Source organism: Gopherus flavomarginatus, chromosome 1, assembly GCF_025201925.1.
Source record: "Gopherus flavomarginatus isolate rGopFla2 chromosome 1, rGopFla2.mat.asm, whole genome shotgun sequence".
Classification (NCBI taxonomy): domain Eukaryota; kingdom Metazoa; phylum Chordata; order Testudines; family Testudinidae; genus Gopherus; species Gopherus flavomarginatus.
In genome coordinates this window covers 268,782,314-268,799,619 of record NC_066617.1, presented here as the reverse complement: position 1 = coordinate 268,799,619, position 17,306 = coordinate 268,782,314, and the positions used below count along the sequence as shown (strand labels likewise).

General features: G+C 40.3%; 1 protein-coding gene across 2 annotated transcripts in view; it reads right to left on the bottom strand.

The window, feature by feature from the left end:
• Positions 1–17,306, bottom strand: part of FGF14 (fibroblast growth factor 14) — a 674,793-nt gene that overhangs the window by 188,767 nt on the left and 468,720 nt on the right. The window contains exon 1 of one of the 2 annotated variants that reach the window (XM_050951495.1): positions 13,687–13,971. The exons of the other annotated variant lie outside the window; for it this stretch is intronic. Within the exon in view, the coding sequence (XP_050807452.1) occupies positions 13,687–13,879 (193 nt within the window). The 5' untranslated portion in view covers positions 13,880–13,971. Of the gene's footprint in view, positions 1–13,686; positions 13,972–17,306 lie in introns of those variants that run through there. 2 annotated transcript variants of the gene reach the window in all.

Genomic DNA, 17,306 nt, shown 5'->3' with positions numbered 1-17,306 from the left:
TAATTGCCAAAGGTGCATGTGTATAATTACTCAAGATTCAGAAATCAGCAGCACTGTATATGCTTAGATATACAATAAAAAAAAATAGAACACAGTTAAAAACTTTTTTTTTTTTTTGTCAAAACCTGTGTCAAGTTCAGGGCTAGCTGCACCTTTAACTCTTCTTGGTCTTGGAGAGCAGCCCCCACATATGTTAGGGGTTGATGCCTTCACCTGTCCTGGGGTAGAATCCTGTGATTCTCTCCCTCTTAGATTGGGTCCCCTATGTACCATGATTACTCAGGAGGTTTGACTGGGTGCCATCAGGTGTTTTATTGCAGTGTAAACATACAGAGTCACAGCTAAATACAAGATGGAACAGATTGTTAGGCATAGAAAATTAATACATGTTGCACAAAACCAATTTAAATGTAGCAGGCAATTAACACTTCTGCAGTCCTATGATGAAGGAGGGTTAGTGGATTAAGACTGTTGTAATGAACCATAAATCCAGTGTCTTTACTGAGCCATGATTTTTAGCATCTAGCAAAGTTATGGACGTAAGCTCTCAGGCTCATTTTTTGAATATGTTGTGCAAGTTTCCTTCAAGGATGAGGACTGAGAGGTCAGACACAGAGTGATCTTCTGTGAAAAAGATCAGCCCACGGGTGATATGGTGTTTGTCTTTTATCATTTTTCTGAGTGAGTTCATTTGGGAGCATAGTTTTACCCACACAGTTGCTATTCGGGCATTCTGTGCACTAGATGAGGTACATCACATGTTGTGATAGGCATGTGTAGCACCCATAGATCTTGTATGTGTGTTGTGGAGGGTGGGGTATTGATCACGGTAGCAGTGGGGATATGGCTGCAGATTTTGCATCTGTTGTTGTAGCAGGGTCTAGTGCCACTTTGAATTGATAGGTCCTGGTCTGTGGAGAGTTTGCTTCTGATAATGAGCTTGGCAAGGTTGGGAGCGGTTTGAAGGCCAGAAGAGGGGGTTCAGAAAAGATTTATTTAAGGATGTGGTCCCCATTGCTCATGGGTTGTAATTATTTAATGATACTCCATATGGGTTTCAGCGTGGGGTGGTAGGTGACACTAGGGGTGTGCAGTCAGTGGCTTTTCCCCCCATATTGAATCAGCTTCTGTTGGGGTGTTTGGATGGCTCATACCATGATGCAATCTGCTTCTCTGCTAGAGTGTCCTCCTTCAGTGAACGTGGTTTTAAGTATGCTAAGGCATGTATCCCTCACTTTCTCCTCAAAGCAAATTCTGTGGTATCTGAATGGCAGTAGATAATTTTTTTGGCGTGTTTAGGGTGGTTACCGGATCTGTGAAGGTAGGTGTGGTGATCTGTGAGTTTCTTGTATAAAACTGTCTGTAGGTTTCTACTGTTAAAGCTGATCATCCAGTGTCCTGGATGTTGATTCTGGTGCAGGAGTATTCCAGAGAGAGTTTCATGAATGGCTAGTGGTTGCTGAAGTTGTGGTGGAAGTATATTTATTGTTAGTTCTGATAAATTAAAAGAGGAAAAGTAAAAAAAGAAAATAGAGCAATAACTTTTGCATTGTATATTATATTTCCTAGTCATTGGTAGGAATTTACAATTGTAAACATGGAGACTTTTCTGAATTTCTATAAACAATAGAGAGATAATCCACTAGACAGGCTGAAGAGTTCATATAGATGTCCATATAGTAACTCACAGACATTAGTCAATAAGAACATAAGAACGGTCATACTAGGTCAGACCAAAGATCCATCTAGCCCAGTATCCTGTCTTCTGATAGTGGTCAATGCCAGGTGCCCGAGAGGGAATGAACAGAACAGGTAATCATCATCAAGTGATCCATCCCATTGTCCATTCCCAGCTTCTGGCAAACAAAGGCTAGGGACACATCCTGCCCACCCTGGTTAATAGCCATTGATGGACTTCTCCTCCATGAAGGTATCTAGTTCTTTTTTTAACCCTGTTACAGTCTTGGCCTTCACAACATGCTCTGGCAAGGAATTCCACAGGTTGACTGTGTGAAGAAATACTTTCTTATGTTTGTTTTAAACCTGCTGCCTATTAATTTCATTTGTTGACCCCTAGTTTCTGTGTTATGAGAAGAAGTAAATAACACTTCCGTATTTACTTTCTCCGCACTAGTCATGACTTTATAGAGCTCTATCTTATCCCTCCTTAGTTGTCTCTTTTCCAACCTGAAAAGTCCCAGTCTTATTAATCTCTCCTCATATGGAAGCTCTTCTATACCCCTAATCATTGTTGTTGCTCTTTTCTATACCTTTACAATTCCAATATATATTGGAAAATGAGATACATACCTGAACTGGTGTGTTTACAATTAGAGGTGGTCAAAATAGTTTATTTGCTGAAAAATGCAGTTTGGGGTTGACTAAAATTATTCAGAGATTTGACCCATTCACTGAATGGTTTTGATCAAAACCAATTTTTTTTTAGGTTAAATTCCCATGGGGACCTAAGCATCATTCAGAAAACCAGAAGAGAGGCAGGTGGTAGCACCCCCATTATCCCCTATAGGGCCATGGTTAGGGTACTCACATGGGATGTGTAAGACTTTGGTTCAAGACCACAGTCTGCCTAATTATAGCCAGGATTTAAACACACATCTGCCACCTCCCAGAACAGTGTCCTAACTCCCAGGGTATGTGGTATTCTGGAGTGGGTCTCTCAGTTTCTCCTACTGAAACTGTTCCACTTCACATAAACACTTACATAGTCACTGGGCTAGGGAGCAAGAATGACTAGATAACCTGATGGTTGGAGGGACGACACTTGGGTTCCAGTCCCTGCCTCAGTTAATAATTATCTATACAAAGTGGAACAGCAAGATCGGACTCCAAACACCTCTGATGTTTTGCTGTATTATACGGAAAGCTTGTAGCAACCCCTATATTTAGGTTGCCAAACAACTTCCATTGTAAAAAAATCTGGGGACATTTTCTTGAGAAGCTCTTACATATCTACTGTTTGCAGCAGATATTTGGAATTCAGGAGTTGAAAAGCCCAGTCAGGCTTGAGAAGTCTCTTTTCTCAGCCATGTTAAATTATTTTCAGGTTTAGCTGAGTTATAAACTGCTAAAAATCACCACTTTCCTTCTCCTTCTTGCATTTCTCAGGAAAATTATAGCACCATGTCTAAGTAATAACGGGACATGAATATTTTAAAGAGATAGGCCCATGTCACTCCCAAACAATCATCACTGCCACACTCACAGCAATACACAATGCACTGGCAATCTCTGGCAACTGATAAAACAATTGTAGCAAGGGTAGATTTTGCAACCTAATTAATTTTCTTTAAAGTTAGGCTTTTGGTATGTGGTTATATATTATATATACCAGTGTTTCTCAAAGTGGGGTTGCCGCTTGTGTAGGGAAAGCCCCTGACTGGCCAGACCGGTTTGTTTACATGTCCCATCTGCAGGTCTGGCTGATCGCAGCTTGCACTGACCAAGGTTTGCCGCTGCAGGTCAATGGGGGCTGCTGGAAGCGACAGCCAGTAAGTCCCTCGGCCCGTGCGCGGCTCCCATTGGCCTGGAGCAGTGAACCGTGGCCAGTGGGAGCCGCGATCGGTCAGACCTGTGGACGGGGCAGGTAAACAAACCAGCCCACAAGGGGCTTTCCCTACACAAGGAGCGACCCCAGTTTGTAAAACACTGATATACACAGAGAAAAAGAGACTATGTGTTTCAAAATACTATATTACCCTATTATTTCACAAAGGAAAACATTTTACATTTTAAAGAAATGTCGTGCTCTATCAATTAGCTAATCTAATTATTGAAATTAAAGGGCCCAATCCTGATTTTTACATACACCACTGTAATTCCAATAACTTTAAAGGACTTACTCTTAATATATACCTGAAAATAGAGCCCTTGGAGGGTTAATGGGTAGCACATCCAATATCACCTTTTAAGCTTCCTCTCGAGTTGGAGCATGCTCTGTAGGTCTGGTGGGGAAAGGATACCTGGGCCCAGTACTGTCCTTTACCCCCTGTGGGCCCAGTGTGGGATTTGTACACCCCATCACAACATCCAAGGGAGAAATTAAATCGCAGAGACTAAGGAAATTGTTAAAATACATCTATTATAGAAAGGAGGTGGAAATGTTCCCCACACACTAGCTGATTTGTTCCAATTGTCGTTGGAGTGATGACGGAAAACCTACTAAAAAGTTGAAACAATACATATCAGAATTATGTGACTGCATGGTCACCATTGTACAAAACTAACCAAAACTTGATCCTGTACGCAGAAAGCCTTGTCAGTTGGGTTTTTGTGTTTTTCCTTTTTATATACCACTTCCATTTAAATCTTATATCATGCTTTTTGCATCTACTTATTTCTACCTTATTTTTATTAGTTCTTGCTTTAAATACTGAACCACATGCTGAATTGCACATTATTAGGGGTGTCTTGATTTTTTGTAAAAATGGATGAATATGAAAACTTGCATTATAATTCAAGCAAATGCCAGAATTTTATTCACACTATGAAGAAGAGCATGGTCTAGTAGTTGGATCAATGAATTGGAAGTCAAGACTCATGTGATCTATTCCTCTCTGTTACTGATTTGCTGAGTGGCTTTGGCCAAGTTTCTTATGGCTAAATATCAAGTGACCAAGCGCAGCCATGCTAATTCATACCAGATGAGCATCTGGCCTGGGGCGGATCTCCAGTTCCATGGAAAAAATCTGTGGGAGGGGGAAAATGCCAATAGAAAATCTAAGTTTTGACTCATTAAGTTTTCCTCTCATTTACCAAGTAGGTGGGAAATCTAAACTCTCACATTCCGAACGGAATGTGGCTTCAAAACTTCGCAGAGCCCTATGGCTTTACAGGAAAATCAGGTTGCTGATTCTTAGATTTTGGACTTACAATGCAGGGATCCAGACCCTTCTTGACTTTCCCATCCGCTTCCTCCATCACAGCATGGAACATTGCATAGATTTATATTTAGAAATCCACCTGGTTAGCAAGAGCACAACGTGGGAAAAGCAAATGCTCAATTCCACCTCACTCACTTTTGACATGCAGACACGTGCCACTTCTCTCTACCCATACCAACCACCAGAGTTCCACCTTCTGTTAAGCCAGCAGAGAAGTTCACAAGGGCTTGTGGTAGGGGGAAAATATGCTATGGAGGTGCTGTTCCCTACCCCGTGCCCTCTATTTCTGCTGGCTTTTGCTCCCCTCCACCTGTGCACGAGTAATGGAAGATCAAACAATAAATGCCTCAGTTTACTCATATGAAAAAATGGATTCTATATGTCACAGAGCTAGTGTGCATCTTAATGAGCATTCAACCATTTTTGAAGTGTTATTTCTATATTTAAGTTCATTTATTGGTGTAATAGCTGAACACCCTGTCATCTGTGGTATGCTTAACTTCAGACAGAACTAAAAATCAGCGAGACGGGTAGCCAGAAGTCATCTACTACAGGACAGGCCCAACAAGGAAAATAATAGAACATCACTGGCCATCACATACGGCCCCCAGCTAAAACCTCTCCAGTGCATCATCAACGATCTACAAACTGTCTTGGAAAACGATCCCCATCTCTCATAGGTCTTGGGAGGCAGGCCAGTCCTCACGTACAGGTAGCCCCACAATCTGAAGCAAATTCTCACCAGCAACTACACACCACAACACAGAAACTAACCTAGGAACCAATCCCTGTAGTAAACCCCATTGCCTTCTCTGTCCCCATATCTACCCTAGCACCACAATCATAGGATCCAACCACACTAGCCACACCATCAGAGGCTCATTCACCTGCACATCTGCTAATGTGATATATGCCATCATGTGCTAGCAATGCCCCTTTGCCATGTAAATGGGCCAAACTGGACAGTCTCTACATAAAAGGATAAATGAACAGAAATCAGGTAACAGGAATGGTAACATACAAAAGCCAGTAGGAGAAAACTTCAGTCTCCCTAGACACTCAACAACAGATTTAAATGTAGCCATTCTTCAACAACACCAAAAATAACCTTCAAAACAGACTTCAAAGAGAAACTGCTGAGCTACAATTCATTTGCAAACTTAACACCATCAATTTGGGCTTGAACAGGGACTGGGAGTGGTTGGCTCACTATTAAAGCAATTTCCCCCTCTCTTGATATTGACACCTCCTCATCAATTATTGAGAGTGCACCACATCCACACTTACCCAATTGGCCTTCAACATTGGTTCTCCACCTGTAAGGTAAATCCCCTGTCTTCATGTGCCAATATATATTTATGCCTGTTTCTGTAATTTTCACTTCATGCATCTGAAGAGTGGGTTTTTTACCCACAAAAGCTTATGCCAAAATAAATCTGTTAGCCCTTAAGGTGCCACCGGACTGCTCCTTGTTTTTGTGGCTGCAGACTAACATGGCTACCCCTCTGATACTTCAGGCAGAACTGGCATTAATGGGGAATCTAAGGATACATCTACACCACTGGTTTTCATTTTCAGACCCCTAACAATGTTGAATGGAGGTGCAGACCCCTTTGGAAATCTTAGATTAGTCTGCGGACCCCCAGAGATCCATGGACCACAGTTTGAAAACCACTGGTCTACACTATGGAGCCCATGCAGGCATAGCCCCTTAGTGTAGATGCAGTTTGTACCAACAGAAGGAGTTTTTTTGTTGACGTAGGAGCACTGTCTCCCTGAGTGGCATTAGCTACATCAACAGAAGCCCTCTTCCATCAACATCATTGTATCTACACTGGAGATCTTGCTGGCATAGATATGTCGGTCAGGGATGTGAGGGGTTTCATATCGGTGACCAACATAGCTATGAAGACATAGGCTTGGTATCCACTTAAAAGATAACACAAAAAGATCAACAGCTCTTCTAATTTGTTCAGAAAGTCGTCTAGCTGCTTTAGTGTGCCACTAAAGTAGACAATTACCAATTGCACAAAAATTAAATGAAAAAAAGGCCAATCCTTTTTTGTCTTTTGGATTAGTTAATTTAAAAATATTATATGGTGAGAGAGAACCAATTATCTACAAAATTTCAAACATTCTGCAGTCCATTGTTTTTTAAATAGAAGGCCTGAAAAATCATGACTCAAAAACGTGAACTTTCTTTGAGGCCTCATTTTTAATTCACTAAAACTCAAACTGCTTAGCACATTTACTTCAAAATATTCAAAAACATTCAATCTCTACTCACAGGTTATGTGCTGTAAGTTTGGGAAGATATACTTTATTCTTCATGCAAAACAAAGAGGTTGAATTCTTTGTTTAAATGCAAAACAGAACCCAAAATTAGCTGTGTCATTGCTACAGCGCCTCCATAATAAGTCAATAAGAGCGTATAGTAAAATTTCCCTTAGCATCTCCATTAGCCAGATTCTTTTACATTCTATAATAAACTTTAATTATTATCAGGACTGGCATATTTTTTTTAAAAGTTCTTGAAATTTAGAGTCCTTAAAATGACTATTCATTTCATATTTCAGTATTTCTTCAGTGAAGGAAGGTGTAAATTCACAACAAGAGAAGTAGATTTATGAAGGATTTTGTTTCCCAGGCAAGTGGACATGGCACAGACTTGAAGTGTCAACCAAGTCATGATAGAGCATAATGGTCACATGACGGTGTCTTCTTAACTAGAGGGAAGCCTGAACTGGTACTCAACTGAATCCAGATTCTCTAAACTTCAGGAGAACTCAGAGAGAGTCAATTACTCTCAATGTTGTATCTGTTATAAATGAGAAGTTAAATCAGCAGTTGCAAGGAGGAAGAAAGTGAAGGGAATAAAAGTGTAAGGAAGAAGACAGTATTCAGAATCAGGTAATTCTGAAATTTCCTTTACTTCAACTGGACATTCAGGTTTGCTGGTAAAAATACACGTATTCTAGCATACGTTAGAAAGAAGGAAAAGACAAAAAACATTACCACATGCTGGCAATCTGCAGGCAAAGGGAAAAAGGGATGCCCACCAGATATAGATTTTTAAAACCTTAAGTAACTTTTGGGAAAGTCCAATGAAGTCTAAAATTTATTAATATTTATCAAACACACAATGCTAAAATGCTTCTATCTTATTTCTACTTTAACGTAATATTTTAAGACTGTATGATAATTATAGTTCTCTTTTTGTTCCTGAATTATATTCATAATATGAGATGTTTTGTAATCATACAAGACACTTGTATGTTAAATGGTCACAAAGAACACTGCTATGGTAAGTCAGGATTTAAAGCTCATATTGATATGAAACACTGCTGTAAATCCTTTATCATCTAAAATTACATTACAGTTTTAAGGAGGAATTAACTTTTTTCATTTCCTTCTCCTTTTAAAATTACATCCTTGACTCAGCAACATTTGTTAGATCCACCAGAAAGAGTTGAATACAAGGGACGTTATAATCCCTCCATCTTCTCAACCAAGTTGCTTGCATTAATTCACATTCAATATAATCAGCTTTAATATAGTTTTGATACATACCAAAACCCCTTTTCAATACCAGCCTTCTATTTAAAGAAGAGCTTCCCACTCTGTGGGAAGTGTTTTGCCTGGGAAAGGCCTTAAATACTCAATCTAAAACTAATTGCAAGAAAATAAATTTTAAAAAAATTAAAATGAACGTGCCTACATTGGCAGCAACATATTTGTATGTTTTGTGTTTGCAGTGATCTTATAGCAATGGAGATATTTAGCAGTATTTTAAAAGAAAAAATGAAATTGATTTTATACATATTTTATTATAAAAATAGGCTTATAGTGCGTCACCTTGGCAACTAGGCACTGCATTTAAAGAGATTTAAACACAGTTAAAAACAAAATCAGTCAAACACTTGGCAAAATAAATAGGCCTTACAATGTATATGAAAGATTGCTAAAAGTGTATTTTAATGGGCAGTCAAGAAGAATGAATTTCTAAGGTGAGACCAAGCTAGTTTGTACTAATTTAGAAAGAGCAACAGCTTCCAAACTGATCTTAATTTCTTAGGAATTCTAGATACAAATGGAGTGTCCATATTCACAGGAAATGAAATAAATTTACATGTGTACACAAGAATGGGTCTTGCTTTCAGCTCCACAAAAGCAAAAAAGACTTCAGGTATTGCATTTCCTGAGAATTATTTTACTTCTTAGGCTGTGAAGTCACTCCCTGTCTACTTCATCAACCTCATCTGATGTACACATTAATTGTACCAAAAGGTACTTTTTTGAGCGATATATTGCTGTAGTAATTCACACACAAAAAACCCAAACAAACAAACAAAAAACCACCCTAGAAGTCTAATAGTCCTGTCTTAATAACGGAAATCAATAAATTCTCCGAACATAGTGAGATTGTCTCTATCTCACTAGTATTAGCATAAAAAATTAGAAGCCAAATCATTCCAAATTTGAGTAATATAAAGTTGGCGTTAATATACATATATAAATATTATATATAAATATAAATTTATTTTTTATACATTTGACATTATGAATACTATACAATGGAATAATCTGAAGAGATATAATTAACCAGACTACAACTTTGGGGACCAATAAAGGATATAGATTTATAGGTTAAAATATAGGTTAACTAGAAGCTAAGAATGCAACAAGGACAAGTGGATGGTTTGAAATCATACACTTCATATGTAATGTAATTGCATGAGCTAAGGCATAGGAATTTATTTTCTGCTTTTCACTGCTTAGTCTCTAGTTAAAGTCAGGTTTCACATCACATGAAGCCTTCAAAATTCTGATCTGTCAGTCCTCTGTGTAATTGTTGTGTTGCATTAACTGAATCTGAGAATAAACAGAATTAAACTACCTTGTTTTCTAATCCAAAATGAAAAATGGTGAGTTATTATTGATTTGTGTTTGGCATCAACGCCAGGGCACAGATTTTGGCTTCAAGAGTACGAGGAAATTAATGCTAGTAATTTCTTCATCAGGTGGCAGTTAGAATAAATTAAAGATATTATAATAATAAAACTAAACATTATGAATCAAAGCTGTCTGATACATTGTGGTTTGTCCACTTAATAGCTTAAGTAAGTAATTCTCTGACAGAAATCAATATCAGCTATAGAGCTAAGACATATTAATCGAAATTATTGGAAAAAAATATTTGAAACAAAACCAAAGTTACATTTTCATTATGGCTTTTATACTAGTAAATGTAAATAAGAATGTTCACCTTTCCCCACTCTGTATCTTTATAATATGTACTACTACAGTATGTTCATAAGGGGATAACCCTGGACAGAAAATTAAACACAACTATAGAGAAGCACCAATACAGTACAGGATATCTAGCTTTTTATATATTATGTCTTCAGAATCACATAATTTGTTCACAGATCAGCACCAGCCAACCAAGAAGCAGTATCAACAGGCATTTTAGAAAAAAAGCAGCATCTCTCTCAGCTGATTTTTATTACTGTTTGCTGTCTGTTAACTTCAAAGATGTATGGACTTTTGTTTTCCATATATAACCTCTTTGCAAGAGTCACAGTCAGATTTTGTTTGGAAGGAGTCATGTACTCTAGATTTCACTATCAATAAACAACGAACAATTGTTGCATACTTCTATTCTGATATTATCATGCGTGAGCAATCCAAGGAGTCCACTTGTCACATCTCTACTGGCTCATTTTTCACTCTTTGTCCTCATGACACTTCGTACATCATTTAGATAAGATTTATTTGTAAAATTCCCATTGCACACATGCGACAACAGATTTTTGAAATTGATCACATTTTGCTCTTATTTCATGTCTCAACAACAAGTTCCAATGACTATGATGACTGATTGCCATATATTCTGACGAATCAGACAAATGGCAATGGAACTCTTGATTTTCTGCTTCATATAATGATCATTTAATTAATGAACAGAATGAACTGCCTATTTGTTTCACAATTACATATCATTCTAATTTTTTCTATGCCACAAGATATGTAAGTGATTAAATTTGCCCTCCACTTTCCACCCTTATCTCTCCCTGCTTTATCTACTTCTTGTATGTAACTTTGAATCCACAGGTACAGCGGGCACCTTATGCATCATCACCACCACCGCACTTACACACAGAAAACTGATTTTTTTTCGGTATAAAGTTTTATGGATGAATAATTAATTAATTGGTGCTATTAATGTGCGTGACTGGACAAATATGCCTTTAAAAAGTTCTTAACATTGACATAAACAAAGGGCCTGATCCTGCAACCTTCACTAATAAATATTCCCATTGAAACCAATAGTGCTAACATGAGTAAGAGTTTAGGTTATACTCCAATTTAGTTTAATTATGATCAGTTTCAGGAGCATTACAAAATACACTATGAAAAATCCATGATGCTGAATACAGAACTTTGCTGGAGGCATCTCTTCACTGTGGAAATGCTTGTCATCTAATGCTGTGAACTGGTTATCGTCCTCAAGTCTCACTGAATTCAGTAAGAGTTTTGCCAGAGTATGAAACTCAGAGCCAGATAAAAATGATCTTTCAGAAAGTGAATGTATTAAAGGAAGCCATAGTAAACTTGTTTCCATCAACCAACTATAGAAGATAAATTCCATAACTGATTATTATAAAACAGACAGACAATCTGGTAAAAGTCAATTATAGATCTATATTTAAGAAATTATGCAGTCTAAAAATTAAGCCTACAAAGATTTTATTAATATAAACACACACTACATGCTCAAAGAAGTGTACAGTAATTTTATGTGGCCTCCATGTTAACTTTTAAAGTATATTTCAAAAATAAGAAGACAAGTTGTATACCACTTTGCAAATAATGGCAACATTTAGCTTGTATTCTACAATAATACAAGAAATCTGAGGTTATTGTATCTTTATTGCTTCTTTTCACTGTATTTGAGGCAACTGATGAATAAGAAATAATTCTGCTACAAATAATAAAGCCATAAAAAATAAAATGTGTTAGATCCTATCACAAGATGCTATTTCAAATATGGTGTTCAGAAAGAAAAGGAAAGATGGATCAGACCAGGTAAATTCTTATGTTTTAGTTATTCACTAACTATAGTTTACTAACAATTGTAACTCTCTAGACCAAATTAAAATGGAAGTATACTTCTTTACACACACTATATAGACTAAATTACAGCACAGGATGGAAGAAGCATTCTCTAATCTACTCAGAAATAATTTGTTTTTTACTATAGTAAATAGCAGATACTGTAATATCTTTACTGATATTCTCTTTGCTTTTGAAGATGTTTATTTAAAGTCTTCAACCTTTACAAAATATCCCTGTGTTTTAAAGCTATACGCCATCTGGGCATAAGTATGAGATAAACTAAACACCTGTTCTAAATTCTGGAAGTATTACTCATTAATTGGGCAATACAATTAAGAAAAGTTATAAATGTTCTTGTCTTTTTATATAGTTTTATCCTTTTGTTTACACGCTTTAAATACAAAGCATTGAAAAAAATGCAATCATGCTACTAATGTAAATTTGGAGACCTCTATTTATTGAGTATGCTGTAATCTACAGGAAGAAATTACAATAATCCACAGATTTTATCCTTTATATTAGGGGCCCTAACTTAATAAGAAGTTAAAATATCTATGTATATAATTTCAGTGTACACAGAATGTGATAATATCCCTCATGGTCCTTAAACATGCTGGTATGATACACTTCCTACTTTCAGAATACTGGAAATAAAATGAGTCTCTCCTACTTTACTGTTAAGAATGGGAGTCTAGAACAGAGTGCCTATACTATGTGTAAAACGAAGCATAATGAAACGAATCATTAACGATAGTTTGCTGAGCTTGCTTTGTCAGACACCGACCATTTAGAAGCTGTACAAATCGCTGTAGTATCTGTCCTTTTAAAAAAAGGTTAATAGGCTGTGGCTATTAGCGCCCTTGTTATGTAGCCAGTAGTTATCAGCATCAGGTAATGCACTTAACTATCACCACCTCAATTAAAAGATAGTTTTTACAAGGCAATAAAGGGTGAAAACAAAAACATTAAGTCGCTTATGGGTTTTTTTTTCCCCTAACAGGGGGCTTATCAATTGTAGGCGTTCCTTTATTCTTCTGACTAGACTAGCGTTTGAGGAAACCTTTCTATATACATTGCATCCTGAATAGTACAGGGCATTAATATACATCTGAACAACTGCTCATCTGTTTCAGTGCTGCCTATAAGGCGCTTTGTGAATGGGAGCGAAATACAAAAGACTTTGCATTACCCAGGAAGGCAACTAGTACAGGGAAGTAAAGAGGAAGCCGCACCTAAGGCCTCGTTGAAGGATACTCATTTACTACAGCTAACACCTAGGGAAAGTGTGGTTATGTGCCACAGTGTATTATATTACTGAGAAGCAGTACTCTGTTAGAAACTTCCCGGGCCAACAGCTGGATAGATCCCACTGTGCCACCGGGAACCGTTGGCTCTGCGATCTCCTCTAGTTAGTGTGGACACGTCTGTGTGTATTTCCCACCCGAGGCACTGGGTAGCAGATCACGCAACTAGCGAGGGAACATAAACGCCCGGAGATCAGGACTGGGGCAGGCACTAGCTGGGAGATTGCTGGGCTGGCGGCTAATGCGGAGAGTTTGCCGCGGGTAAGTTGCCCGGCGGTGGCAAGCTACAGGTTGTCCTGTCCCCACTCCCGAGAGCAGACAGACAGAGACGGGGGCAGAGAGACACACACACACACACACACCTTGGCGCCGCAACCTTCTCTTCTTCAGCCCGAAGATGCGGACCTTGGAGAAAATATCCACCAGGTTGCCATTGCAGAGCCCCCGGTTCTTACTGGGGCTGCTCCGCCTCCTGCTGGCCGAGGGCCGGTCCCAGTGCTGCTCCCTCGCTTGCCGCTTCTGGCGGATCAAGCCGCTGGCGATGGCCGCGGCCATGGCTGCTGCCGGCAGGCGGCTCCCGGCTCACTGGCCGGCCGGAGCGGAGACAGGGGCTGGGCGGGCGCTGGGCTTTCAGCCGCGGCGGGGACCCATCCCCGGGCGCCACGGACAAGCGAGACCCTCCTCCGGCTCCTCCAGCCGCAACTGCACCCAGGGGGCACCCGCGGCCCGGCGCTGTCACCGCATGGGCCTCCCGCCGCGGGTGCCACCTGCCCGGGCTCTGCTCGGCCGGGCGCCCCTCAGCAACCGGCTCCCATCGCTGCCGCCGCCGCTACAGCCGCCGCCTCCAGGCTCCTGCCTGGTGCCCGCCAAGCGCTTCAGAAACCAGCATCTGGAGAGAGCGAACTGCTGCTCCGGGCGGAGAGCGGCCTCGGTGCCACCCCTCCGCCCTGCCCCCGGAGAGAAGGGGGCTGGGGCAGTTTTCGGGGCGGGGGGAGGGGAGAATTGCTAGTTTCTAACGGCTCCCCCCGCAGCAGCCGCCGGCTCTGCTCCCAGCTGGGCTTGCCCGATTGCAATGCGCGGCTCGCTCGCCGCTCTCCACAAACTCTGCTCTGGTTGGAGGGCGAGGCGCTGCCCAGGGGGCTAATCCCAGGCGCAACCAAAGCCCCAGGGGTGGCCGGATCTGCAGCTCTCTGGCGCGCCAGCCCGGTTCCCCACGCCCAGTCCCGAGCCGGCTGGCGCGGGCAGCTGTGGCTCCGCCACTTCGCCCAGACAGCTCAAAGTTGCAGGGAGCTCCCTTCCCTTCTGGAGGCAGGCTCGTCATTTTTCAATGGTGACACCATGCGGGAGGGGGAGCCAGCGAAGGGGGAGGCGAAAGCACGTGGTATAAAAAGACCCTTTCGCCTCTCTGCCGGGTGCAGTAATACAGACGCGGTGTGAACGCGGTAATCCGGAGGGAAGCTAGCGAGCAGTGTCAGTGACACACACACACACACAACTTCCCCTTGTGCCTCCACCAGCCTTGGCCAAAGCCGGGAAAGTTGGGGGTGTGGGAGGAAAGGGAACGAAGAAGTCAGCGAGCGTCCAATGTAAACGCTCAACCTCACCCTTCTCCAGCCTTTTGTTCTGTATTGGACGCAGAGCTGCTTTAGGTGAATGTGAAGCCCCAGCCACGAAGGGAGGGATGGAAAGAGAGATGAGCTTTCTGCTTCGGTGGGTGCACACAGATCTATGGCTCCCAAGACCCACCCCAGTGGGACCCATCATGATTCCTTTTTCTCTGGCTAGTTGGAGTTCGGAAGCGAAAGCCCAAGTATTCCACACTGCCCATCAGACACGACCTGGAAAAGCCGATTCCCCTCGTAAAAAAACACTGGGCGTGTGAAGGATTTAGAGCTGGTTAGACTGAAACACGCCTACGCATTTTAGGGAACCTTCCGACTAAAACCGACACACGCTCTTTATCTCAGAGAAATAATACAACCAATATACTTTTAACCGAGAAGATAAGCTAGCTAGTCTACAGGGCTTTATAACCACTGCATGCATTCTGTGCTGCGCCTACGTACACCTGTATGTGGGCGGCCGGTAGATGTATTGATCACCCTCCTAATGGGCAATTTTTTTTTTAATAAACTGTGGATATGTTCTCTATTGGGCACTGACAATATGTACCAGGTACAGAAGATCCAAGAAGTTTTCCCCAAGGAGTTTACAAACTGAAGTAACGAAACAAATAAGACGACACAATGAGTTTCACAGTCATTATTATGCTCTTTTCTGTAAGCATAGATTCTGGTCGATCCAACTCCTAGAATGGTTAAACCTTACAGTTACTGTACCGTGTACATCGTTAAATACATTTTATGCACAGGTGTCCTTGTGTGTATATCTCCATTATATATACTTAAAAACTTACTATTTTACTAGTCCTTCTTTTCCACGTTTTGAAGCTCAAACGCTCCCTTGCAAAATATACCACTTCGCAGTATAAAGCCTAACATCAGTTATTTGAGCAGTTGCTCCAATTTCGACCATTATTTCCCTAAATCCTTTAATCTACAAAGGACTACTTTCATATCGAGGGCAAAAGCTTATGGAAGCATCTCCCTTACACACAGTTTATGTTAAAGCTAGAGCAACTCTGGAGGAGTACACGGTCAATTAGATCTGGATAATGCGGTTTAATTCTATTTTATTTCAGAGTGGCTCTAAACAGATTCAGCTAAAGCATTCAGATTGGATTTTCTGTCTGGCGATTTCAACAGTGCAGCAACTTCCATACAATTGCTACAATTACCCTCACTAATACAATCAGAGGAGTTTTAAATTTGATTTTATTGTGTTAATTTTGCCTTTAACTTTCTGTTTTCACGCTGTATAGCGGACGTTGTCTAAAACGACTTCCCTTCTTCAGATTCTTTAAAGTCTGAGGGATTAGTCCACGTTGTCTTCTTCTAATGGAACCACGCTGTCCTGCGACAGGACAATAAAACCAGACTAAATGCTGAAGTTCAGCATTTAAAAAGTGGGGCGTTTCCCTTGCTGTTGGAAGTGCCAGGACACCCCTCCCCCCCAAGAAAAAGATCATGGTTGTTTATATAAGTAGAAAAACCAGATGCTCTAGACGACGGGAAAAAAGCAACGACCCCAGACCCCCCACTACCATCTATCTTTAATTGCCACAGCGTTGCCTCGCGATTTAGCCAGATGAATTGCCTTAACAACTGCGATTCTGAATGTATAGGATCCATATTCCCTTCGAAGGACCTTTCTAAAACACTACGTAATACACAATTACAGCTCACTTTATTGACTCTCTTTCAAACAGAGCCTCATCGAAACTTGTGAACATAATTCAATTTGTCACTCTAAATCTGAGATTTTTTGCCGTGGCGTGCGAAAAGGGAAGGTGTGTTTCCTATTCCAGAGATCAGACATAAAAAGCTCCCGGTTTGTGTCTCAGATATGCAGGGTAGTTGTTTACAGCTTTGGGTGCACCAAAGAAAACTCAAGGGAGCCCTCTGCTGTCGTAACCTGTGATAAAATGTGTGCAATTCTAGTCAGAGGGAAGGTTTTGCTAACAGTATAGACAGATTGGTCGTTTTAAGGTCTATTAATTACAGTGTGTCCAGGAGAAAACTATAATTTTTGCTGTATTAAAAAAGCCTATTTTCTTTCTGATTAAGAAAAGTCTAGTTATCTAAACACACCCAGGAGGTGGGGCAGTGCTAGATTTTCAATATTTCTGTTTTCCCATCTATTAATTTCTAACTACGAACCTATTGTTTTCTTAGGAACATTTCTAAAATGTAAAAAAATTTCAAAATCTGTAAATTATGTGTTTTGTTATGAGTGTTGTAATTTCACACTCAAATTGTTTAAAATCTAAGTAAAAGGCTTCCTATATTATAGAATTAAAGTGCCTATAATAGTGTCTCAAATCAAATTCATTTTGGGCTTGATGCCTCTGGCTATGTAATTA